This window comes from Artibeus jamaicensis, unplaced genomic scaffold (assembly GCF_021234435.1).
Source record: "Artibeus jamaicensis isolate MK-2021 breed Jamaican fruit bat unplaced genomic scaffold, CSHL_Jam_final scaffold_369, whole genome shotgun sequence".
NCBI classification, from domain to species: Eukaryota; Metazoa; Chordata; class Mammalia; order Chiroptera; family Phyllostomidae; genus Artibeus; species Artibeus jamaicensis.
In genome coordinates, this window is record NW_026522042.1 from 12,511,535 (window position 1) to 12,536,457 (window position 24,923).

Here is a 24,923-nt window from a genome sequence, read left to right on the forward strand (position 1 = left end):
TCAGCACCAAATCCTTTCAACGCATCCATGTGGGCTCTGGAGGCAGCTGTCTGGCTCTTGGAGGAGGGACACAACTTGCGTCAGGAGATGGAGTTGGTTCCCAGGCCCCTCTGTTGAGTGAGGAGGGCAGCTGTGAGCGGCCCTGGCACACTCTTCCTCTCTCCAGCTGCTCTGTCTCATCATCCTCAAGCCTGGATTCTCTGAACCTGTGCCCCCTTGTCCACTCGGCACCAGACACTTGCCACTTATCCAAGCCCCGTAAGTCCCAGGGTCTTTTCAGTCCTTCTGGGACAGGGCCAGTGACTTCTTAGGAAGTGAGTGAATGAGTAATATTAAATGAAATATGTAAATAGAAGCAGTTTTTAATGACAAGCCTATATAACTTCTCTTGACTTGTTATCACAAAGAGATTGGGAATGTCCAATTGCTCTTCGGCCGAATTAATAAAAGGGTAGCACGCAGAATAAAGGACATGGGAATTCTCTCCCTCCTGATGTAGGTGGAGTAGCGTGTTTGGTTTGGTGTTTTCCATTTGTTCAATTTCCATCAAGAATATGCCAGAAGGAAGAGTAGCCAGAGACGATCTTTGAACACAAAGCAGGCTGTTCTGTCTCCCTCTGACAACTTGGTTAGTTCTAAGAGTTAACTTTGGCTTTTGGAAACTCAGGGAGGAATGCATTTGCCAAATGTTTGCAAACTCAGGGGAAGCACATTTGCTAGGCCAAGGAAATGCATTTGCTGAGCCCAGAGACTCAGTCTGAATCTAGTCCAGTGCTCTGGTTACCCGATGGCCTCTGCTGCTGGTGTCCGGAAGGGGAAATGAGCTACTTCAAGCCGACCACAGGGGAAATATTAGCTTTTGAGAGAGAGTGCAGGAGCTCTCTCCATTTCCCTGAATGCGCTCTCACTGCCGTTTCAGACAGATTGGTGCAGCTGAGCCCGGATTTCCTGGCAAGCCCGAGGGGATGCTTCTCCAAAAGGGTCTCAGTCTGCGGAGGCACAGCCTTTCCGTGTCTCATCAGGAAAGCAAGTCCCAGACACATGCTCCCTGTTTCCAGCTGGTTCCCTTTGCACTTCAACAAGAAACGTGCCAAGGTGTGACGTTTATGAACCCCAGCCGCCGGGAGCCCTGCACACAAATCCGTTTGGCCTGTGATGTGGGGAAGTGATGAATGGGCTGTTCTGCGTTCCCTCTGGCAGGCCTGCAGCCTTATTTATTGCACACCAAAGTATAAAACCACCCGGCCGGCTGCAGCTCTCGGCTCCAGCCCTGGCACTGGCCCGAGGAGACCACGGCGTCTGGAGCCCCGGCTGTCTTCTCCAGCAGGCTCCGTGGCTCTGTTGAGAATCATGCCGGGGCAGCTGATCTGTTGGCACCTGCTGGCTTTGTTTTTCCTCCCATTTTGCCTGTGTCAAGATGAATACATGGAGGTGAGCGGAAGAGCTAATAAAGTGGTGGCGAGAATAGTGCAAAGCCACCAGCAGACCGTCCATGGTGGCTCCCGGAGGGAGAAAGTGAGAGAGCGGAGCCATGCTAAAACTGGGACTGTGGATAATAACACTTCTACAGACCTAAAACCCCTGAGACCAGATGAGCTACCGCACCCCGAGGTAGATGACCTAGCCCAGATCACCCCACTCTGGGCCCAGGTACTCAGAATTCTCTTCTAAGGATTGACTGGGAAAGTGTTTGTGAGTTTGCCTGTTCTTGCTCTGTTTCGGCTACGATTCTGGGGGTGAATGCTTCTGAGGACCTTGCTGAGCTGCTTGTGGGTCTCTTTTTGGGTTGGTCTGTGTGATGAGGGGGACTGTGGGTTTCTGTTAGAAAACCAGCAGAGGTGGCATTGATGGCTTGGGATAAAGAGAGGCTGCGGTGTCGCCCCATCAAAAAGGACAATAGGGGCCGCGAGCTCCCTGCTAGGCTGCGACTCAGTCCTTCTTCCCTTGTCTGGACAGCAGGAGTGCTGGTCTACAGAGAGCCAGCCCATGACCGTGGGCAGTCATTTGCCGATCCTGAGAGAGCTGGACTTAATCGTCCCCGGCAGGGAGAAGCTTCCCTTTGAGTTTTTCACTTTGCTTCCAAAGTTGACCGTGATGTTTTACAAGGCTTGTTGATCTGATTTTCAGCATTCTAGGTGGCTAAGTGTCTGTGTCCAGCCTGTTTAAAAAAGATGCAAAGCATTAAAACAAAGACTGTGTATATTTAAAATGTGAACCGTATTGTATGATTTAATGCCTGATAACCACAGAGGGTGTGCTTAATTTCTCAGACTGTAAGCTCAGCAATAAGGGGACATCTTTAACTCTTTCAGGGTCCATGACAGTGAGTTCAAGTTTCAGTGCAGTGAAAGGCAAATTTATTTTGAGTGAATCTCAATTTATTTTAAACATCAAGAACAGGGTTTTTAAATGTCTTTTAATAAATTATTTAAAGTTTTTAATTGAAGTATAATTGACATACATTATATTGCTTTCAGGTGAACAGCATAAGGAAGAAATAAATTTTGACTGACTTAGGTATCAAGCACGCTAAAATTGGATGAGGGGGCAAGGAGAGTGACTTTGAATTACATGCTGTTTGACCAAAGAGGTTTTTCCTCCAAGAATTGACAGCTTCTGTGCATTCAAACAGGCCCCCCAAAGGCACATGCAGTTGAAATCTAAATCCCTTCTACCACAGATGGGGAAGTCGGAGTGGAGGCTGGTTACATGACCAGGCCAAAAACACACAGAGAATTATTTGTAGATTGGGAACTAACCAGGGACTTCTAACCACGTAGTTCTGTGGGGCTACCTATGTCGAGAAAAAAATTGCTTCTTTAAGGAGCAGCAGGAGAAATGATAACCTTTAAATACAATCTCTTTTTTGAAAGCTGCTTTCGGAGCTGGTCCTTTCATCTGACAATCTTTTGGCTAAAGGGTGATTGATGCTAATGATGTTTCCCATAGTGAAGAAGACATATTACCTTTGTCCTGGCTTTGATCTGGCCTTTGAATAGACAGGATCTGTGCTGGTTGCTTCCTGGCTGTGGCGGGGTGAGCTCCTAGAAGCAGCAGAAAACAGATGTAGATTGTCACTGATCGTTATTTCTTGGCAACTGACACCCACCAGGCCACTGAAATACGAATTTATTTCTATTCCCCACCACCTTCTAGTCCCCTTAGGCACCTAACATGCTGAAATCAGATAAGGGGGGCAAGAAGCCATTTTCTGGCTGTTTTTGAAGGGGGGGCCTTCGAACTCCCCCAGTTTCCTAAAGTATTTCTAAACAAACCCCCAATGGGGTACCAAGGGGATTTAGTCATCAATATCCTAGACATTTTCTAAACTCTTCTGTGGATGGATGTGTAGATCCACAGTGAATTTAGAATCACACTGGGTTCTTCCTCTTCTCCCCGCTTCCCCCACCCCCATTCTGTTTTAGTTTTCCTTTCTCCCCGTTCATTCTTTCCCTAATCATTTCCTGTGCCTCTGCTGTTTACCCAGCTTTAGGATGGCCATAAATATGCCTCAGCTCTGCTCTCTGATAAGTTCTGAAGGATTCCAATGGAGATAGATGAGCAGGTAATTAAACACATGTGACCAAGTCCGGGCACAAAAGGCAGTTGGGGAAAAAGCGTCAGAGTGGTGGTAGCTGCTGAGCTGGGTCTCAGAGATGAGACAAAAGGATGGATATTCCTGGTAGAAATTTTGTTTTAAAGTACAACAGCCTTGAGAAAGCTTGTGAGGAATGGGTGAGGCTGGAGCCCCTGAGCCACAGAACAAAGATGAGGGATGGTTGTAGGGCTGGGCTGGAAGGCACTCTTGGCCAGTTGAGGAGCTATGATCTTACTTTGCCAGCAAAACTTTGTTTGTTTGTTTGTTTGTTCATAGCAGGGTAGTGAGGTGATTGGATTTGTGTTCTAGAAAGATGACTCTGCCCATGGGGTCCATCATGGAGCAGGGGTGTCCAACTCATGGCCCACAGGCTGCATGCGCCCCAGGATGGCTATGAATGCGGCCCAACACAAAATCATAAATTATGCACAGACCTTTTTATTTTGCTTATCAGTTTTTATTAGTGCTTGTGTATTTAATGTGTGGCCCAAGACAACTCTTCTTCTAGGGTGGCCCAGAGATGCCAAAGGGTGGCACCCCTGGATTAGTGTGCAGAGATAGAGCGGTGAGCACACCTGGACTTCCTTTTCCTGGCATGTTCTTCTCTGCAGCTCTGCACCACCCGCCTTTATCAGTCTCCCCTTCTCATTCCGGGCACCTGTCTCCCTCCTCCCACTTCCCCTCTCTTCCCTCTTCCTTAGGTTACACGAGGAGCTATGGACTCCCTGTCCTAGAAGTTACTTACTAATGTCAGAGCCGAATCCTGAGTAGCTGCTCCTGGGCCACGTACAAAAGGGACAGAACTGGTCTTAGAGACCCCTTCCTCCTCCCATAGTGCCCATTCACATGTTCCTGGTGTTCAAACTTGGCCTAATTTTGGGAAAAGTGTTAGTCAACTTAAGAGGGTGATACATAGTGACTTCCTAACTCTCCCCTACCTAGGAGAAAATGTCTTAATTGACACATGCTGCCTGTGTTATTCTGAGTGCATCCACAGACCAACATTGCTCCATCTGACTGCACTTTGCAGCCAGGCCAGGGAGAGGAACACGTGACGTGTTGCAGGAGGGTTCTCAGGAGGGGCCAGTTAGTAGTAACCAGAAGTCCCTCCCACTCGGGTGGCAGCTCTATGCTCTCCAAGTACCCCAAGTAGCTCTGGCACCCCAGTCCTAGTCAGCTCTGGTACAGGGCAGCCCCACTGCCTGGGCTAAACTTCTCAAGCCTAGATACTAGACTTCGAAAACAAAATCTTTCTAAGTCATTTTTTTGAGGCTTTGGGAAAGACTTGAGTATCTTTGCATCTTAGAGCTGGAAAAAACTCCCTAGAGGCAGATGAACCTGAGAAGGGAGTTCAGGTTCCAGTCCAGTCGTCTCCCAGACATTCTTAACGTCTCAATATTTCATTCTCAAGCAAATGGTTCCACTTCAGGACATCACCTCCTTCCACTCCCTTCTTCTCTAACATCCATTATTGTCACTGGATTTCTTGGAGCTTAAACAGCTGTATTTTCACAGTTTGCAAGACCAAACCAGGAAATTCGCAGACTGCATCTCTGGATTAGCAGGCGGGGCAGTGCTGTGGCATCTGACTTTCCAAGTGTCTGAACGCTCTCGTCTCAGGCCAATGACTTTTGCTGAGTTTCTTTTCCTCCACCAGTTTTACAAAAGGTTCTCATAGATTCTCATACCTGCCCACAGTGGGGGCTCGTACATTGAAGACTAAAGGAAGAGTCAGCTCCAGATCGTAGCTCCTGATCCTTCCAGACTGGGCCCCGAGCTGTTGCAGGACCACAGAAACTGCCCGAGTTGTCCTGCAATGGCTTGGCGGAGACCTCTAGGAGGGAGCAATGAGAGAGTAAGGGAAGGGTGCAAGCCCATTTTTTACTTAAAAAAAAAGTGAAGTTGAAATGAACAGCAGCACAAAGCCTCGATCCGCTTCTCTGCTTGAATTTCTAGTGATAGAGAAAATGTGGATTTTACATTCTGTCTCCCTCCATCTCTCCCTCTCTTTCTCTCTCTTCTTTCCTCATTTCCTCCCACCTTTCCTTTAAAAAATAAATTTCTTAACAACAATATTCTGTTTTCAAGAATCCACTGGATTCCAATTGGTGTCTAGGAATGTTTCCACAAGTATTTTGTATAATATAATTAAAAGGCAAGTTGCCAATTTAAAGGAGATTCCAAATTTTATAAGCAGTTCTAACTCTGTCTAGCTCCTTGGCATGAAAGCATACATTTTAGAAATTTATCTTTAAATAAATAAGCATGCATCTCAGTGCCACGTTGGAATGCATTTAGTACCCATTATGTACTCATTGAATTTTTGTTCAAACAATGTCATAATCATTTTAAATTTTGAAGTGGAATATAAAACAGTGCATCATGTTAAACAGTTTTTAAGAGGAAGTTATAGGTGTTTCAAGATAAACAACTTCTCTGACTTATCACCATTGATGTTAATATTTATTAACTGGTTTAATTTTTCTTCTTTTTAAATTATTTATTTATTTACTTTTAGAGAGAGGGGAAGGGAGGGAGAAAGAGAGGGAGAGAAACATCTATGTGTGGTTGCCTCTCACATGGCCTCCACTGGGGACCTGGCCTGCAACCCAGGCATGTGCCCTGAATGGGAATCGAACCGGCGACCCTTTGGTTTGCAGCCCATGCTCAATCCACTGAGCTACACCAGCCAGGGCTGAAGTTAAATTTTTAAAAAATACTTTTGAATGTTTTCTCAATAAAACCCAACTTAAAACGAAGTAATCCATAAAAAATGTATTGGACCACTGAATATTTCACTTTCTTGATGTCCTAAGGCAGTTTGAGTACGTTGTGGCTATTTAAAAAGCTAGAGCTACAACTGAGAATTTCTAAGAACTCTTAACCCAACATCATGAATCTAGTCTTAATAACAATGTTTGAGGTTGATAATTCTTATTTGAGGATCATCTAAATCAACTTAGCTGCACCAGATGGTCCTGGCATTTCGGGAAGAAGGAGTGTTTCTGAAGTTCCCTGTTTCACTGTCTGCAGAACCAGAAGAAAAGTATTTCTCAGAAGCACTGCCCCAACCCCCCAACCCCTGCCCCCCAGGCCCAATCATACACCTGTCCAAAGAGTTTGTTCTGTTGGCTCTCTTGTTGCCTTTTCCTTTTGATCATTGGTTCCTCTTAGCTAGCCCTGACTTCTTTGCTGGTAACATCCCCCCCTGCACACTTTTTTTCTGATGTTGTTGTGGGTTGTTTGGAGTTAAACTTACCTAGGGAACAAGGTCAGTGAAATCCAAAAGTCCTAACTGCCTTGCCCTGAAACTTCTCTTTGTGTCTTTTTAAAGTCTCCACCTACAGGAGGGCTGCCCCCAGACTGCAGCAAGTGTTGTCATGGAGATTACAGCTTCCGGGGCTACCAAGGGCCACCTGGACCTCCCGGCCCCCCTGGCATTCCAGGTAAGGATGGGAGACAGGCGCTACTGCCGGCCTAATAGACTGTGCCAAAATAGGGGCTGGGGTGAAGCCAAACAGTCTGAAATGGGTGTGTGTGATCTCCAGTGTACAAGTGCCTGGCTGGTGTAGCTCAGTGGGTTGGGTGCCGGCCTGTGGATCAATTCCCAGTCAGGGCACATGCCTGGATTGTGGGCCAGGTCCCCAGTAGGGGGCGTGCAAGAGGCAACCACACATTGATGTTTCTCTCTCCCTCTTTCTACCCCCCTTCCCCTCTCTAAAAATAAAGTATTTAAAAAAAATAAAGTGTACACGTGGAAAATCCAGAACAGAGCTGGGCAGACTGGGTGTCTAGAGACGGTCTAGGTGGAGCCTGTCACATTCGTCATCTGTTCCACTTGGAGGGTCGCACCGCACGAGGAGCTGGGGGCACCAGGCTCACAGGCTGGAGGCTCTGCGGCGTCATGGAGCATGGAACTCCCTGATCTGAATGGGGCTGTGTGCTTGTTTCAGTGCTTCTGCCACAGTGCGGTTCATGCGATACACTGTATGCAACTTCCAAAGAATTTATGGAGTGAGGCTGTGAAGGAGTGGAAAGTGCACTGGTCTGGGTGACAGGTGTCTCCACAGTGCCGTTCACGGAGCTGCGGTCCCTCTGTCAGATCCTCAGTTCAGCTCCATTTCTCTTCCCCGGCCTCAGGGTCTGTCACGTTCAGCTGTCTCTCGGCTGCCTTGTACACCTCTCCTGGGCTGTGGGAACATGGTTGACCCCTGCGTGGGCAGGGGCACGGCTCGGGGAACGCTGGGGAGCTCCGCTGTGCCCTCCAGACCCACCGTTCTGCTGTCCCCACTCCACCAGGGGTGTCCCAGGCTTGCAGGGCTTGGCAAAAGTCCTCTTTTTGGTTCTGTTTTGTAAAGCTGTTTTCTTTCTTTTTTTAGTTGTATTTTTTCCATGACCATTTACCCTGCTTCTACCCTCCCCCCACTGCACCCTTGTTCTCTCTTGATTTGCCCCGTTGATGCTAATCTTTATCAAATGACATTCAATTTCTTACATACCTTTAAGTGGTTTCCTGAATGTAACCAAATTTAAAATGAGAAGACACCCTTTAGACTTTCAACTGTGATTACAGGCTTGGAATCAATGTCACTGACCCTCAGGGGCAGCTGGCCGCAGGTGCAGTGGCCGGAGGGCGGAGACACTCAGACCCTTCTAAAATCTTCTGGGGTCTAAACTCTTCTGGGGTGGTGGGACAGGCTGGCCTTGGCTAAATGTTCCCCTCAGGAGCAGTTTTGTCATTAGCTCATTAATCTGTAAACAAAGTCAGAGTTGACCCATCTGGAAGGGTTGCAGTCCTGCTGTGGTAACCGATCAAAGGTGGCAGGCAAAATAAACAGCAAAGGCGCCTGAAATTCGACAAATGTAAGAAGAAAAGAGGTAGAGAAATTGTCCCGTGGTGGCAAAGTGAAGGGAAGGGCCGAGATTGTTATCCAAATCTTGTTTCCAAAGTTATAAAAAATTGTAATTTTTTTGGTCAAAGATTTTACATGTCCTTTGTTGAAAACTTCAGAAAGACAGGAAAGTGTGCAAGGACACAAAGATCACTCAGGATTCATCCATTTAGAAAGCAACACTGTAGATATTTTCATGTAATTTGTTCTAGTCTTCCCCCCCCTTTGGATATCACACACACGTACATGTGCGATACCATGTGTGCGCATTACATCCACACATGGTCGTACGCTATCTGTATTGCCTTATAACCTTTTATCTAAAAATATAATGAATATTGTTAATGTTATTAAAGACTTTTATTTAGCATTCTTTTTTTGTGACTACATAACATCATCTCCTAATTGTATAATTTTTTTGTAAACTTTAGCCCTTCCAGTACTGGTGGACATTTAGGTGGTTTCTAATCTTTGCTATTATAAGTGATGCTTTGATGATCGGTTTTCTGCACAATTCTTTTTTTCATCCAAGTCTCACTTGATGAGAATAACAGGCTTTGGAGCCTTAAGAGTCCCTAAGGCTGCTCTCAGTGTCCCGTTTAAAGAGACCCCATTTCACGGCGCCTCCACGGCCATATCAAGACTGTTCCCAGTGGTCCCTTTCACAGTTGAGTGTGTGCATTTGGGGGCTGTGTTTGTATAAAAACTGGTGGTCTGAGTGATGGGCTTCCTCATGCCATGATGTCTGGTTGTTTAAGGAAACCACGGAAACAATGGCAATAACGGAGCCACTGGTCACGAAGGGGCCAAAGGTGAGAAAGGAGACAAAGGCGACCTGGGCCCACGAGGGGAGCGGGGGCAGCACGGCCCCAAAGGAGAAAAGGGCCACCCGGGGATTCCACCAGAACTGCAGGTAAACCATCCTCAGCACGTCTCCAGGTGACTTCTACATCCCCCGGGGCCTCAGGGGCCAGGAGCTCCCTTGAGCTCGCACCAACGCTGAGTCTGAGTCTCACTTCACGCATCTCCGGCCTGGGATGTTCGCACCACGCCTGTGCTGCTCCCAGTGCTTTGCAGTCAGTCTCAGGGAGGAGGAAAACCTTTCGAGGATGAAAGTCAGTTCCCTCAGTAGACCAAATACAAGGCAACCCTGAATATCAGCTCATTTCCCAAATTCAAAGATATGCTAAATAAAAAGGTTTTTGGAAACTGGAATATCTAGATACATAAACTACTATTATAAGTAGACATTTGAACATTCCACTTATTTATTAATTTTGTTACATTTACATATTTAAATGACACATTAAGGTACAAATATTACTTTCTATCAACTCAGATTTTTATGGCAAAATTTTAATTTAAATATTTCTCGTTAATAATTTCTTTATCACTAGAGACATTTTATTTTGTTATCCACCCACAAATTTCCAGACCAGATCGTATTTACTTCATCTTAAAGTTTTTTAAATTTATTTCAAGGCTGGAATTGGACGTCGTATCCCAAGCACCTATTTGTCTATTTTTTATTTCTCTTTTAAATGATCTTCGCATTTTTTTTTGTTGTCAGTAACATCTAAAACCTAAAAAACATGAAGTTAGGTTACCAAGAAAATTACTAAATCTGACCCATTTTTGGTTAGTATTTTTTAAATCAATTCTTCCAAGGGACACCTATGAACATTGAAAGCTAGCATTCTTTGTTAAAGTTGTTTCCAGCTGGTATGTCTTCCTGAAACAGTACGTCGTGGTTAAAATAAAGTAATTGAGGGAATGTACGGTAATATGAGAGATTTTTCAAGAACTAGAATATAAAGCAAGTCTTGTCTGAAAGGTCAGTGGGGGAAAACTCCGCCTCTTACTTGGGTACAGTTGGTGGCTGTCTGACCGTGGGTGAGTTCCCTCATTTTTCTGGGCCTCGTAAGCTGGAGGTGCTGTGTGCTACTCTAACTGCTTTTGTGGTTTTGTAACTTTCATGAACATTGCTTAATAATTTTAGCAACCTGGGAGCCATATGTCAGTATAAATTTACAAAGAAAAGGAGACAGAGGCCACTTGGCCAGCTTGAAGGTGGATAAGATGGATGAGAAACTTTCTCAAAGCCAAGACTCTAACCCCAAACCTGTGAGTGGTTGCACCCTGGCTAAGGGCTTCAAAGATTCCTGATGTACTAATGTGCTTTTAATAGGTATACGCGTAAGATTTTGCCCCAATTTTTCCAACATGGTTTGATCACAGAAATTTCACATTTAAAAAAGCATTTTAAAGTCTAACATTCCTTGAAACACATGATCAGAAGAGCTGCTAATATACATGATCATTTTAATGGCTACAGAGCATAAAAATGTTAGAAAGTAGCGTGATACGTTTAATTCATTCTTCATACATTAATGTTTAAGTGATTTCCCATGTTGCTGTTACAGATAGTGTTGAAATAAACTCACGTGTATAAAAGCTTCACATCTTTAAAATAAATGGCCTATTAATCGACCCCCACCTCTTTCCTTAGATCGCATTCATGGCCTCTCTGGCAACGCACTTCACCAATCAGAACAGCGGCATTATCTTCAGCAGCGTTGAGACCAACATCGGAAACTTCTTTGATGTGATGACTGGTAGATTTGGGGCCCCAGTGTCAGGTGAGATGTAAAAACAAGTGAATGGCCGAATTAATGAATCTAGCAATCAAGGAGGAAGAAAGTGAGAGGGAGGGAGGAAGGAAGGAAAAAGGGAAGGAGGAAGGAAAGGAGAGAGGAAAGAGGAAAAGAAGGAAGGAATGAAGAGGGAGAACAAGGAACAGGAGACATTAAGGAAGTTGAGGATTGTTTCTAATCCTGCTTAAAACAAGCAGATGATCTATGGATTTCTACTGAATTTCAAAGTAAATAAGTTAGAACCTGAAAAGACAAAAACACTTTCAAAAATGACAGCCATGGTTACTAAGATTATTGTCTCCGATTTGAACTGAATCGAGTAGCCCCTAAGAGGGCATAGTTATACTTGACTTTGAAAGTTCTTATATCATAATTCTCACAGTTAAATGTGTCATAATGCTATTCTCTCCTTGCTACCATCCCAAGAAGGGTCTGATCCTTTTAAAAATCTTTAAACATTAAAAAAAAATTAAGCCCTTCTGTATTCATTTCCCATCATTATTGTAACAAATTACAAACTAAGGAGCTTAAAACATAAAATTATTCTTGTATAACTCCGGAGGTCAGAAGTCCCAAATCAGTCCACCCGAGCTAAACTCAATGTGTAGGCAGTGCTGGTTCTTCTAGAAGCATCAGGGACGATTCCAGTGTGTAGAGGCTGCCAGTGTTCCTTGTCTCCTGGCCAAATGACTTTAATCTCTGCTTCCATCGTCACACCACCTTCCCCTCACAGGTTCTGACCTTCTTGGCTCTCTTATCAGGACAGCGGGAGTCCCTTGGGGCCACCTGAATAATTCAGAGTAATGTCCCCATCTCAAGATTCAGAACACAATAGTACCTGCAGAGTCCCTGTTGCCGCATAAGGTAACATTTACAGATGCTGGGGACTTTGGAACGTGGGCATATTTGACAGCCATTAATCACTCCCCCACAACTTTCTTTCTTTCTAGCACCATGAGCTGCTTCAGGCTCATCTTGCATTTTCCCCTGTCCCAGCTTTGGAAACACACACTTTTCCAAGGAGCCCTTTCCTTTTATTGGAGAGTAGTATTTAGAAGCCAAGATCCATGGGTGTGCTCATTGCTACTGCTATGTTTGTGTATGTTTTTATAGTAACCCATGCACACACACATGTATATTTCCCTATCTATAAATCAATGTTGTGTCAAAAAAGTTAAAGGATTTTCAAGGTGAGAGCAGACAAAGGGTCACTCAGACAATTAAGGGCCAAGAGGAACCTACACACCACATAGATTATCAAGTTTGAAGTCATGTGGCTTATTTCCCTGCTACCTCGTGGTCTTCAATGCACCGTACAGTACTATAAATGCGAGTCAATATCCACCTTTTTTCAGGTGTGTATTTTTTCACCTTCAGCATGATGAAGCATGAGGATGTTGAGGAAGTGTATGTGTACCTCATGCACAATGGAAATACAGTCTTCAGCATGTACAGGTGGGTGGTCTTTTCTATCATAGGTACCATCCATGCTGCCATGTTTACTCAAAGGATGGCCAGTGCCAGGGGACTCTATAGGAATCAACAGAGCCTGTTGTGGACCCTGTCATCACTGAGAGCCCCCAGCACCAATATATGTCCAGATGATGTCACTGGAAAGAGATAAACCTGAGGAACATGAGTATAAACAGGCTAAGAGGCCTTGAGCTGATTACTAGCAACACTGTCCACAACTAATAATTTGTATTCTTTTCTTAGCTCATGACCTGTTTCCTTCTCTCTCACCCTTTTCTTCCGCTTTTCTACTCCCCTGTGCCCTTTGCTTAGAGTTCAGCCCATTGACAGCCTTCTCTGCCATCCCTATGGGCTGGCGGGCTGAGAGCTGGGAGTAGTTTCTTCTCTGTTGGCTGTGCTTCCACTCTGATATATATTGTAGCAACCTGGCACCAGGGCTCCTTCGAAAAAATATTTTAAAAAGATATAGTTCAACTTGCTCTGATGTAAGCTTACGATGTGGCAGAGAAGCAGACAGCCAACATCTTCCCCGTAAGTCAGTTGGTGGTGAGTTATCTATGAAAAACTCTGGGACTGTTCTCATTTCCATGTTACTTTTGATGACTTGTGGCGGTTGCCATATTTTCTTCTGGAGCCTGACCTCCAGTGGGGGGTCGTGTCTGGAATGCCAAACAAGAAAGAGATGAGTCGGGTAGACGAAGATGCCGCAATGGAGAGATCCAGAATATAATGGCTCCACCACCCCGGAAGGCGATTTTGCTGGCCAGTTCCAGGGTGGGGGAGGTGTGAGGCAGAAAGGGAGAAGAGCAGAGTGTGTGCAGGAGAGGGTGGGTGTCTGCCTTCTTTCTGAAAATGTAGTCTGGTCAGAGCAGTTCTGCCTTCTGTAAAACTGACTCCCAAATTCTCGCTGGCCATTGTCTTTGTCACAATCAAAAGGAGAAAGAGCAACAAGCTTGTGGAAATTTTTACACATGCGGTGCTTTATTCAGAGAACTTGGTCACATTGTTCTCTGCTCAACTTCACCCAACCAAGGTCAGCACAGCTATGCAGAGGAGCTCCTGTGGAACAGGGGACATACAGTCTGGTGAACAGCTGGCCTTCTCTGCCCCCCTGGCTACCGAGTATCTGCTGAACCCTTCATCCCACACTTAGCCTCCATGTCTCAACTCACACATAGAGAGCAGGACGACAGCTGTGGGGGAGGGGTTGGGGAGGTAGAGGGATCGAGCAGAAAGGGAAACGGACTCATAGACACGGACAACAGTGTGCTGACGGAAGGGAAAGGGAATATAAGGTGGATAAATGGTGATGAAAGGAATTCAATTAAAAAATGTAAAAAATGAATACATGTCTCCCCATCTCTGTCCCTGTGGGAAGTCCCCTAAACTGCACTTAAGGCATCAGCTCAGAGCCCAAAGCCCCAGGATGAGCAGCCCTTTTCTTCAAGTCAGTTTCTGGGCAGTTTGCCTCGTGGGCCAATTCTGTCCTCTAGGTGGGTCTTCGTTGATTCTTTGTCTCTATGGCTACATCTAAAACGTGAGTGGGCCCTGGCTGGTGCAACTCAGTGGATTGAGCACTGGCCTGCAAACCAGAGGATCGCAGTTTGATTCCCAGTCAGGGCACACGTCTGGGTTGCAGGCCGGTTCCCTGCAGGCCAGTTCCCAGCAGGGGATGCACGAAAGGCAACTATACATTGATGTTTCTCTCCCTCTCTCCTTCCCCTCTAAAGATAGATAGATAGATAAATAAATAAATAAATAAATAAATTTTAAAAAAGTGAGTGGGTTCTCCTCGGGGTCTTTCACAGCCTACTTTGGCTGGTGCAAAGTGAAGGCTAAGAGGATTTAGTTGAACCTCCCAAGCTCTTTTTAAATTAGGCTTGTTTTTTTGAGGTGGAGGTGGGGACTATTACTATTTTCTCAGAAACTAAGCAGATTTTTTATCTGTTTGCTACCAGTCAGTTATATGTTAGTAAACCATATCCAATGTTATTTTCTTGACCTATAGTTTTTCAGCTTGTTATTTCCTTTATTGGAAAGACATAAAGAGTTCTGGTCTTTATGTCTTTTTCTCTCAACTTCATGGTGGCTCCCAGAAGACTTTCTAAAACAATATACTTGGGTAGCGTGGTAATTTTTTGAAACTTTTTTTTAAGGTATAATAAGGTATAAAAGGTATAAAAACTTTTTTATAAGGTTGATATACAACCTTATATTTATTTCAGAAGCACAACATAATGATTCAATATTTGTAGCTATTACAAAATGATCACCACAAGAAATCTAGTTAACACCCTTCACCATATATAGTAAAATAATTTTTCTTGTGATAAGAACCTTTAAGATTTACTGTTATAGCAACTTTCAAACAGGCAACACAGTATTATTAACTATAGTCACCATGCCTTACACTGCTTCCCCAAGATCTATTTATTTGTAAATGGAAGTTTGTACCTTTGATTCCCTTCCCACATTTCGCCCGCTCCCCCCTGCACACACCACCTCTGGCAACCACCCATTTATTCTTTGTATGAGATTTTTTTTCTTCTTGATTCCGCATGTAAGTGAGCTCATATGGTATTTGTCTTTCTTTGTCTGACTTATTTCACTTAGCATAACGCCCTCATGATTGATCCATATTGTCACAAATGACAAGATTTCATTTTGTGTAGCTGAATAATAATAGTCCTTTGCTTATATATACACCGAATTTTCCTTATTTTTTCATCCGTTGAGGTCATTTAGGTTGTTTCCATATTTTGTAGTGCTGCAGTGAACACGAGGGTACATACATCTTTTGAAGTCAGTGTTTTCATGTTCTTTGGATAAATATCCAGAGTAGAATTGCTGGATCATATGGTAGCTCTTTTTTAATTTTTTGAGCAACCTCTATACTGCTTTCCATGTTGGCTGCACCAACTCACATTCCTTCCAACAATACACAAGGGCTCCCTTTTCTTCTCATCTTTGCTAGTGCTTGTTATTTCTTGTCTGTTGGTAATAGCCACTCTGATTGGTATGAGGTGATATCTCACTGTGGTTTTGATTTTAACTTATCTGATAATTAATGGAGTGCCTTTTCATGTACCTGTTGGCTATCTGCATGTCCTCTTTAGAAGATTGTTCATATCCTCTTTCCATTTTTAATCACATTTTTGGTATTTTCTTTTCTTTTGCCATTAGGTTGTATAAGTTTCTAAAACATTTTTTGGTTGCTAACTCATTATCAGATGTATGATTTGCAAATATCTTCTCCCACTCAGTAGGATGTCTCTTCCTGTGTTGATGGTTCCTTTGCTGTGCAGAAATGTTTTAGTTTGATGCAATCCCACTGACTTTGGCCTCATTGCCTTTGCTCTTGGTTTCAAATTCCAAAAATGATCACCAAGACTGATGTCAAGGAGCTCGCCACCCATGTTTTCTCCAAGTTTCTCCTGGGTTTCAGGCCTTACATTCAAGTCTTTAATTCATTTCCAGTTCATTTTTGTACAGGGTATAAAATAGTGGCCCAGGTTCATTCTTTTGCATGTGGCTGTCCAGTTTTCCCAACTCCTTATTAAAGACACTGTTCTAGAAAGACAGTATGGCTAACCCACCACACTGTGTCACAGGCTGTGTCTATTTGGCTGAATGAGAAGTCTTAAGAGGCCAAAGTCAACTGTAGCTCTGTTCTTCCTGGTATAACATCACTTGGCTTTTCCAACCCTGTTAGGCCTCATCATTCTGCTTCCGACATGTTGGCTCCTGTCCGAGCTCACTATACTAGCACCATCTTTCTAAAAGAAGCAAAGAGTATTTTACCTTATTCAGTTGCTCCCTTTCTTGGAGGATAAGCTTGTAGGCTTTAGGTCTACCTTTCAAGTTATCACGTTTTCTGAACTGTTTTGCCACAGCATAATGTGGCTCTCTACTTTCAAGCTCACAGTATTTGTTTTCTTCACTGTTCTCTGCCTGACCATGAGTCAGTGCAACCAACAGATGGTCCCTGACCTCTGATGGTTTGACTTACAATTTTTCTGCCTTACAAATGTGCAAAAGCAATTTGCATTCAGTAGAAACCCTACTTCAAATTTCATGATGCTGGACAGTGGTGGGAGTCATGGTTCCCAGCCAGTCATGTAATCACGAGGGTAAATAGCTGATACTCTACAGTGCATTCATGGTGTGAGACGATTTGCCCAACTGTAGCTACTGTAAGTGTTCTGAACATGTTTAAAGTCAGCCAGGCTAAGCTATGATGTTCAGTAGGTTAGGTGTAGCAAATACATTTTTGACTTATGATATTTCAACTTACCACAGGTTTATCTGAACATAATCTCATCATAAATTGAAAAGTGTCTGTACTCTAGTTTGGGATATGGCAGCACCCTATTTAGTACCAAATTCTAAATTACTTAGGGTAGACTAAACTGCTGTAACACTGGCCAGCGTAAAGGCTTAAACATAGTAGAAATCCCTTTCCTTCTCACGGAACAGTCCAGGGTGTTTTTTCCAGTTGTGGTGGATGACAGAGAGCTTTCCTCTACGTAGTCTCTCAGAACTCAGGCTTTGACATGTAACTTCCATGGTCATTCTGGTCAGTGTCATTAGCATTCCACACAATCATAATGAGAATGATCAAGGAGGGGTGTTTGTGAGGGGTGCATTGGCCGATCTAATACAAGTGGCACATGTCATCTGTTCACATGTCATTTAAGGAACTCGATCACAGCACTATACCTAATGCCTGAGAGCTGAGAGAGAAGGGCAGGCTGTCCCCTGTAAAGACTAAGCAGCTGGTGCCTTTTCTTTCTCTCCAGCTATGAAACAAAAGGGAAATCGGACACATCCAGCAACCATGCAGTGCTGAAGCTGGCTAAAGGAGATGAGGTTTGGCTGAGAATGGGCAATGGCGCTCTTCATGGGGACCACCAGCGCTTCTCTACCTTTGCGGGCTTCCTGCTTTTTGAAACTAAGTAAATATATGAATAGACCAGCTCCACTTTAGGGAAGAATTGTAGCTGAACAGGTATTGTTATGATCTGAGGAACATTACAGTTGAGGGTTCTGTATATTGTATTTTTTTTAAAGAAACTTTTTGGTTACATTGCTAATCATGCTACAGATACAGCAATAATGTGGAATGACTCAGGGGCTCAGAAGATGGAAAAACACAAGACAGTTTTCTCATGTGACCTTGACTAATATACCTACCACTTTTACCACTCTTCCCTAGGCACCTAAAAGAGAATTCCCCTTTTGATACAGGTTAGAAATAATTGTTCCCATCAGAGAAGTCATTTGCAGAGAGTTTGGGCAGCTCTGTTTTTAATTGAATATCAGCTTTCAGGAACCACTGAGGTTGGGGTTCATTGTTATAACTCCACAGCAAACAGGATGCCATGGTTGCGGTGGGGCCGGGCAAGGACAGGGGCACAGCCAGGGTCAAGGTGCCAGAAACACCTGCGAAGCCGAAACTGGGAAGTTACACTTTGATCCAGTGGGTCAATGTTCATAAACAAAATATAGTTTTGTTGTTTTAGGAATTCCTGATAGCTTTTAGACAGCAAAAGTATGCACAGTGCCCACAGATAACTGACTCATTGTTTTTCAATAACAACAGCTGTAATTAAATCCTAACTTGTAGGAGTTTGCATTCGAATTTTCTCATGATCCAGAATTGGGTTGACCAGATCTGGTTTATGAGACTGACTCTTCGCCACTCACCACGTTTCTTAGAGCACAGTAGACCTTTGCTGACGCTGACCTGCAGAACTGGCTGCGGTGAGTTGAGGTCCACATTGCACGGATTTTGTCCCCTTCTTTTTCTCAATCTAGAAATTACTCTGATACACTTGATGCATGCTGACAAGTCAGGTGGAAGAAGCTGTGGACTAAGTTATACACAGTCAAACTAACAAATACAAAATACAAGGACATTCCACTTAGGAGACATACGGTAAAAGTCTCTTAACCTTTTTAACATAAAAATGATATGGCTTTTTGATGACCCATATTTAACCAGTATCCACAGAGCAGCTGTGCCACTTGACTTTTGCTTATCCTCCCCCCTCCAAATCTACTCATCAAGGGTTAAATCAGTCACCAAAGGAATATTCATGAGAATGCACCATGGATACAATCTGAAGATAATACCCAAAGACAGTACCTAGAATTGGTTTATTTAAAGTGAAAAAAAGCATCATTGAACTATGTGTTTCTCCTGATGTTTGATGGCACTTAAAATGCACTGTTTGAGCGTTGCCTCTCTGACAAACATCACATAATAAAATCCCTTAGAAGTAATGAGCCCTTAATTTATTTTTTGTTACAATTTGAATCTCCACAGAGACTTTTAAACTGTGGGTTTACTTGTATTGATTAGCCCCCTACGACTGGAGGCAGAGAAAATCAGCAAGAGCTGCCCTAGTAGCTAACAACGTGTTTCATGTTCAGTTCAGCCTTTGACCCTTTTCTTTCCATTTGCAAATACTTTTAAACTCTTCCTGAAACAACATGCAATGTGACTTAAAGGTGAATGGATATTAGCTATAATGCACTTGACTGGTAATGTTTCTGTGATTTTGTATATGTCCCCCACCCCTCACCCCTTCCTCTGGAGCGGTGGGGTCATGGGGTTGAAGTTTACTATTACCAAATATCATATTCTGTACAAGTGCATTGGCATTAGATATTTGGATGTTACTGTCCAAAGGAATTCCATATCTAAAGAACATACACTTCAACTAAAGTACCTAGAGGAAGATATTGGCCTGGCTTTAGAGCAAAGCGAGGCAAGAAAAATGTAATAAACATTATGTGAAAAACAATCAGACCTTTGTTAAGTATACTGTTTTATAATGTTCTTAATAAAGTTGATTAGTCATACACTTGTAAGTAACTATGATTTGTCAACACAAAATTAAAATATTTTCATGCAGATGATGTGAAGTCATACAGTGTATTATATGGGCACAGAGCAGGGTCAACTGTCTACTGAAAACACCACTTTTTGGTTATTTTATGTTGTAACTTCAACCTGAGTTTTAAAGGCATTGATGTTTAGAGGACCCTTAATGAAACCTGAATATCTTGAAGGGGAAGGGCTCTTCATCTCAAGCTGAAGTCTTTCTATATAGATGCCTAAATGCCAGTTTTCACCAAGATTTGGTTTTGGCTGGTGGAAAGCACTTGGGGCTTGCAATTAAGTCCTGGGTATGATGAGACCGATTAATTAGTAAGCAAGGTTGGCAGAAGGCCAAGATAGTTATCAGTGTTTCACAATTTGACTCATCGCCAGAATTAGATCTGAAAATCTGGGAAATAGAAGGTAAGGGTCATGGGAAATTTAAAGCTATCAGCTAAGCAAGCAACTTTTACATTTTAAACTCTAAGGGAAAGCAAAGTCCACCAGTGAAGCCCGTGGGTTTCTGCTGGCTGCAGAGGTACGGCCTTTACCTGGCAGAGCTGCTCCACACAGTGATCAGGCGGGGTGAGCTCCCAGTGGAGAGTTGCAGCGAACTTTGAACCACGAAGAGGAAATTATGCAAGACATTTCACTGACCACATTGTGAACAAAAGCTGAAGCTAACGATATTCAAGAAGAGGATAAAATAATTAAATGGCCAAGGGCATGGCTGGAATTAATAAAACATCTACTTTGTGCAAAGATACTGTGCTATTTATTCCAGGAGCTAGTAAGCATTTAAAGCACAATCCTTACCTTCCATGAATTTTTAGCCCGACAAGAGAAAAATCCTGAGGTGCCGTAACTTAAATTACAGCAGGCCAGAGTACGGGAGGAAGAGCCAAGAGTTCACCAGCAAATGGCCGAAACCAACATAAACCAGCAGCATCCTTGCATGTGTGTGGGCACTGAATCAGCTTCCAGGCAGCTGTGTGGAGAGAATAGCTACCCACCAGATGCCACAGCACTCTGCTTACACATGAACTTTCCAGACCTGCCCAAACTAACACAGAAACATCAAGCACTTCTTCCTTAAGGACTAGGCACCTACCCCAGAACTTGGTTTAATTCACCTTTCCCCACCACCTTATCTACACTCAGTGTAAATCTTTTCAAAGCCACTTAAATCTTTCTCCTCCAAACACATCATATGAAAGAACCCTGGCAACCCCAGCACGGGGGGCATGTGTTTGTCTTCTCCATTTCTGGCCAGCAGATAGCTCGGTAGAGACTTTCTTTTGGGAGACTTCCGGTCTCAAAGGTTGTTGTTGAACAAACCCAGTGGAGAAAGATAGGTGAAAGAGGGTAAGTGCAGAGATGATATAAAGTAAAGAGGGATGTTTTAATAACCATGAAAGGCAAAGGGCTAGGGACTCACAGGGCAGAGAAACTACGCCCAGCCCACAGCATGAGACGGCGGTAGGGAAGGCAGTGTTTTATGGCTGGAGAAACTTCGTGCTTTATCATGCTTGGAGTGTTACTTTTAAAAATATCTTTTTGTTCTTTTCTGATTCTAAAAATACTGTAGAAATTTTATAAAATACATAAAAGCATTTGGTATAAAAATTAATCACCTCACCAAACATAATATTAGCATTTTGAGGTATATATGTCAATCTTTTCTTGCATATCTTTATGATTTTTATTTTTAGGAACATAGTATAGAACAAATCATTTGACATTACATTTTTTATATATTTTTGTATCTTGCTGTGGTTTGCCTTAACATATTAAGAACATTCTCACATACTATTAAGGATTAATTTACTTAGCCTTTTCCATTTGGGGAAATATTTTTGCTGTTTCCAGTTTTTTTTTTTCTCATCATAATTTTATCTCTATCCCTGGTTCTTGATGCAAAGCCCCTCAAACTGTTTTAAATAGGGGTGCTAGAAGAATCTTCTAAATTAATCTTTGACTCCAGTTCCTAAAACTCTTGTGATTTTCTAAGCATGAAGAGCACTAGAAGCATCTCTTGTTTTACTATTTGGTCTTTGGCTCTGGCTCCTGATGTGGAGGTCCTAAATCGCTTGAAATTTCTTGGTGATCGAACTTTTTTCTTCTTCTTCTTCTTCTTCTTCTTCTTCTTCTTCTTCTTCTTCCCCCCCCCCCCCCCCTCCCCCTTCTTCTTCTTTTTTTTAATGCGGCAACTCTTGGTGAGCTCCCAAATGGAGCTCAAAATCAAACCATGATTTGAAGCTTGGAATTTTCAGAATCCCACACCTCCATTCCCCAGAGAGGGGAGAGGAGCTGGAAATGGAGTTAGTGATCAATCACGCGGACATGGTGAAGGCTCAATAAAAATCCCCGAAGGGTGGGATTTCGAGAACTTCCGGGTTCATGAAGACACCCGCATGTGGGGAGATATCACACCACAACTACACAGGGACAGAAGCTCCTGTGCTCGGAACCCGTCTGGACCTCACCATATGTATTTCTTCGGCTGTTCATCACTGCCCTTTATTACATCCTTTATATTCTATTATAAACTGGTAAACATCTGTGTTTTCCTGAGTGCTGTGACCTGTTCTAGGAAGTAACTGAACCCAAGTGGGGGGCCATGGGAATCCCCAATTTTTAGCTAAGTCAGATGGAAGTTGTGGGCGACCTGGGGGCCTATTACTGCCTACCGGCATCTGAAGGGAGGCGAAGCCTCAGGAGGCTGAGTCCTTGATTTGCATGGTCTGTGCCACCACCAGTTGGTGTCTGAATTGAACTGCACGGTGGGATACCCTGCTGGTGCCCCAGAGGACTGCTGGTTTTGGGGGGGAAAAGAACCCACACATCTGGATTCAGAAGTGTTATGAGCGTGGTAGTAGTGTGAGACGTAAAAGAGAAGCACGCAGAAGAAGTGAGTTTTCTTACTCTCCCACATGCAAAATTCACTCACCCCCCTGCAGAGTCCTCAGACATGTCATCCCACTAGGGTGTGAGCGCAAGGTCCGGAAGTTCACACCTACATCAGATCCAGGTACGGGCCAGGGGTTTCCAATGTGGTTCTTTTAGTTCAGCTCCTTGGGTATAGCTCTCCTTGATCTGTTGATCTGTACAATGAGAGGCACTCGGTGTTGCTTTCCAGCCCACCCTGGAAGGGATGGGGACGGATAAGAAGTATAGACATTTTTGCTCAAAAAGGGGGGAATGGGGATGCTGCACCCCATTTGCTCCACCACAATTCTAAAATCTAGTCAGCCAGCTATTAGAAGCTCCTCGGTTAGCTTTAAAGGCCTGTCAGCACTTTGGTATGTATCTTAGAGAAATGAGATTTAAAAAAAGATATAATCCCCAAAATAAAATAATTCCTTACTATCATCTAATTTCTAGTCAGCATTTTAAAGTATTCCTAACTGTCACATAAGTATCTTTCTAAATTATGTTTGTTTAAATCATGATTCAAAATAAGATTTATGTGTCACGGTTGATAGATATCTAAGTCTTGAAATCTGCAATGATTTCTCATTTAATTAACTAGTTATCATTTGCTTTCCAGTACTGTGGGTTTTGCTGTTTATACCTGCTGGTATACCTGTTTGCTGTTTATATGCCATCTTTTTCTGACTCCTGTATCATCCTCCTCTGTGTTCTGCATTTACCATCATCAGATGGTTGCTTGATTAAATTTAGGCTCAACCTTTTTGCAGGAAAGCTTCATGAATAGTATTATCTATTGCATCATGCCAGGAGGTCCATAATATCTTATTGCCTCTTTCTGTGATATTAAAATCAATCAGTGGGTTCAGGGTATCTCAGCCAAGTCCACATATTATATAAAATTCCCCCATTAGCTTTTTGCCTAATGTTTTTAGCAGCCATTGATGATTATCACTTAAATGCATTACTTCATTGGCAGTTGCAAAATAGTGACGTTTTAAAAGAAAGACAATCTTTCACCAGCTATTTGGTTATCCTGAAATACTGTTCACTTGGAAGACAAGATAAATGCCTGCTTTTTTCACTTCTATTTACCAATTTTTATATAGAATAATGAGTTAGTACCCTAGCAACCTTCAAAGGCGATTAATAAAGTCTTTTAAAAAGCACTATTATTAACTCATGATTTTTCACATATTTGATGTGTTTCTATCCACCACAGTCATTTGAATTTAATGATCCCATTTTGCTTGTCAATGGGAAGCCCTTTCGAGTTAGTACGTCTGTCCCTTTATTGCAAACTCAGGCTGGTGCAAATCCCCTGCAATAGAAATGGGGAGACCACTTTGACCAGTTGCCTCAGCATTTGAGGTCTGTCCAGACAGTATCCAGCCATGTGCTATGAAAAATGGAGACATGTATTGAAGAAGATACAAGAAAATTGTGCACAGGACAATAATGCCTCAGTCCCCTTCAAAGTAGGCACCTTGAGACCTCACACAGTGCTCCCAATTGCCCTCAGCTGAATCTCATCGATGGTCTGAAATCTCTTCCCTTTCAAAGGGTGATTTTAGTTTTCGGAAAAGCCAGAAGTCACAGGGCACCAACTGTGGGCTGTAGTGGGGCTAATTCACCTGGGTGGTGTGCTGTTTCACCAAAAATCTTTGCACAAGATGTGATGCTGGAACAGGCATGGTCATGATGAAGCTGCCAATCAACAGTTACCCATAGCTGCAGCTTTCTGAATCATCCAACTAGTTTCACGGAGGAATGTTTAAGCTGCAAATTTATGAAGATGCAGATTTGTTGCTCTACTCACTCAGTTATTTTGAAGGAGGCCAGGGCCCTACAGTACACACGCTCAATGGCATCTACCACCCCTACTGACTAGTACAGTGAAGTCTCCATTGCTCAGTTGCCCATTGCTCATTGCTCAGTCTCCATTGCCATTCCAGTCCACTCTCCTTGGTTGCCAGGTTACATCCCATGCCGCTCAAAGCGTTCTCTTTTTATTAACAATGGCTGCACTTATTTCAGACAGACATTTTACCAGAATCTGTATCTATCAAAAGACTAGGGTAGAGATTGCTCTGGCACCCACTTCTGAGTCTATTAAAATTCCCCAACAGTCAAAAATGGTCAGGCCACCTACACAAAGGCTAGACAGAATGAGAGAAAACGATTTGTAAAAGTAATAGCGCTATTTGTGATGACTTATTTTATAGTACTTACAAAAAAGACAGATTGTGCATTAAAATTAAAAACTGAGATCTGTAGCTATCCATAGAAATGGCAGGTGACAAATCAAAAACATTTTTAAAGCTCTCTCATTTGGCTCTGATGTTCTTCTGTTATTACACATTACACATATTCCTTAATGTAGCCAAACTTTTTTTCTTAAAGGCATATAATCCACAAAGCTTATAACTCCAAATCGAGCGCCTCTAGAAGGGATCTCAAGCTGTTCGTATAAGAAATCACCGGTGCCT

At 43.2% G+C, this 24,923-nt stretch overlaps 1 protein-coding gene and 1 long non-coding RNA gene across 3 annotated transcripts; one reads left to right on the top strand and one right to left on the bottom strand.

Annotated features, from left to right (window-relative positions):
- Positions 1-1,241: 1,241 nt before the first annotated feature.
- On the top strand, positions 1,242-18,330 carry C1QTNF3 (C1q and TNF related 3). Of its 2 annotated transcripts, none has more exons than XM_037129057.2 (6): positions 1,242-1,650; positions 6,933-7,044; positions 9,249-9,403; positions 11,000-11,129; positions 12,500-12,599; positions 17,417-18,330. In XM_037129057.2, the coding sequence occupies exons 1-6, from the start codon at positions 1,351-1,353 to the stop codon at positions 17,574-17,576; spliced, it is 957 nt and encodes a 318-aa protein (XP_036984952.1). In that variant the 5' UTR covers positions 1,242-1,350; the 3' UTR covers positions 17,577-18,330. The 2 variants fall into 2 exon arrangements, with proteins under 2 accessions (XP_036984952.1, XP_053513406.1); XM_053657431.1 differs by having other exon boundaries at positions 1,242-1,431.
- On the bottom strand, positions 12,592-20,170 carry LOC119037024 (uncharacterized). Its single transcript, XR_005080133.2, has 3 exons — positions 20,055-20,170; positions 18,324-18,490; positions 12,592-13,676 (listed from the first exon to the last, which is right to left on the bottom strand). It is a non-coding gene; the product is annotated as an uncharacterized LOC119037024 (long non-coding RNA).
- Between the last annotated feature and the right edge of the window lie 4,753 nt (positions 20,171-24,923).

What these genes read in the sequence shown, in the direction of transcription:
- C1QTNF3 (XM_037129057.2), top strand. Translation starts at nt 1,351, where the DNA reads ATGCCGGGGCAGCTGATCTGTTGGCACCTGCTGGCTTTGTTTTTCCTC. An exon ending in TCACCCCACTCTGGGCCCAG is followed by an intron (nt 1,651 to 6,932) that starts GTACTCAGAATT and finishes GTCTTTTTAAAG; the next exon opens with TCTCCACCTACAGGAGGGCT. An exon ending in ATTTGGGGCCCCAGTGTCAG is followed by an intron (nt 11,130 to 12,499) that starts GTGAGATGTAAA and finishes ACCTTTTTTCAG; the next exon opens with GTGTGTATTTTTTCACCTTC.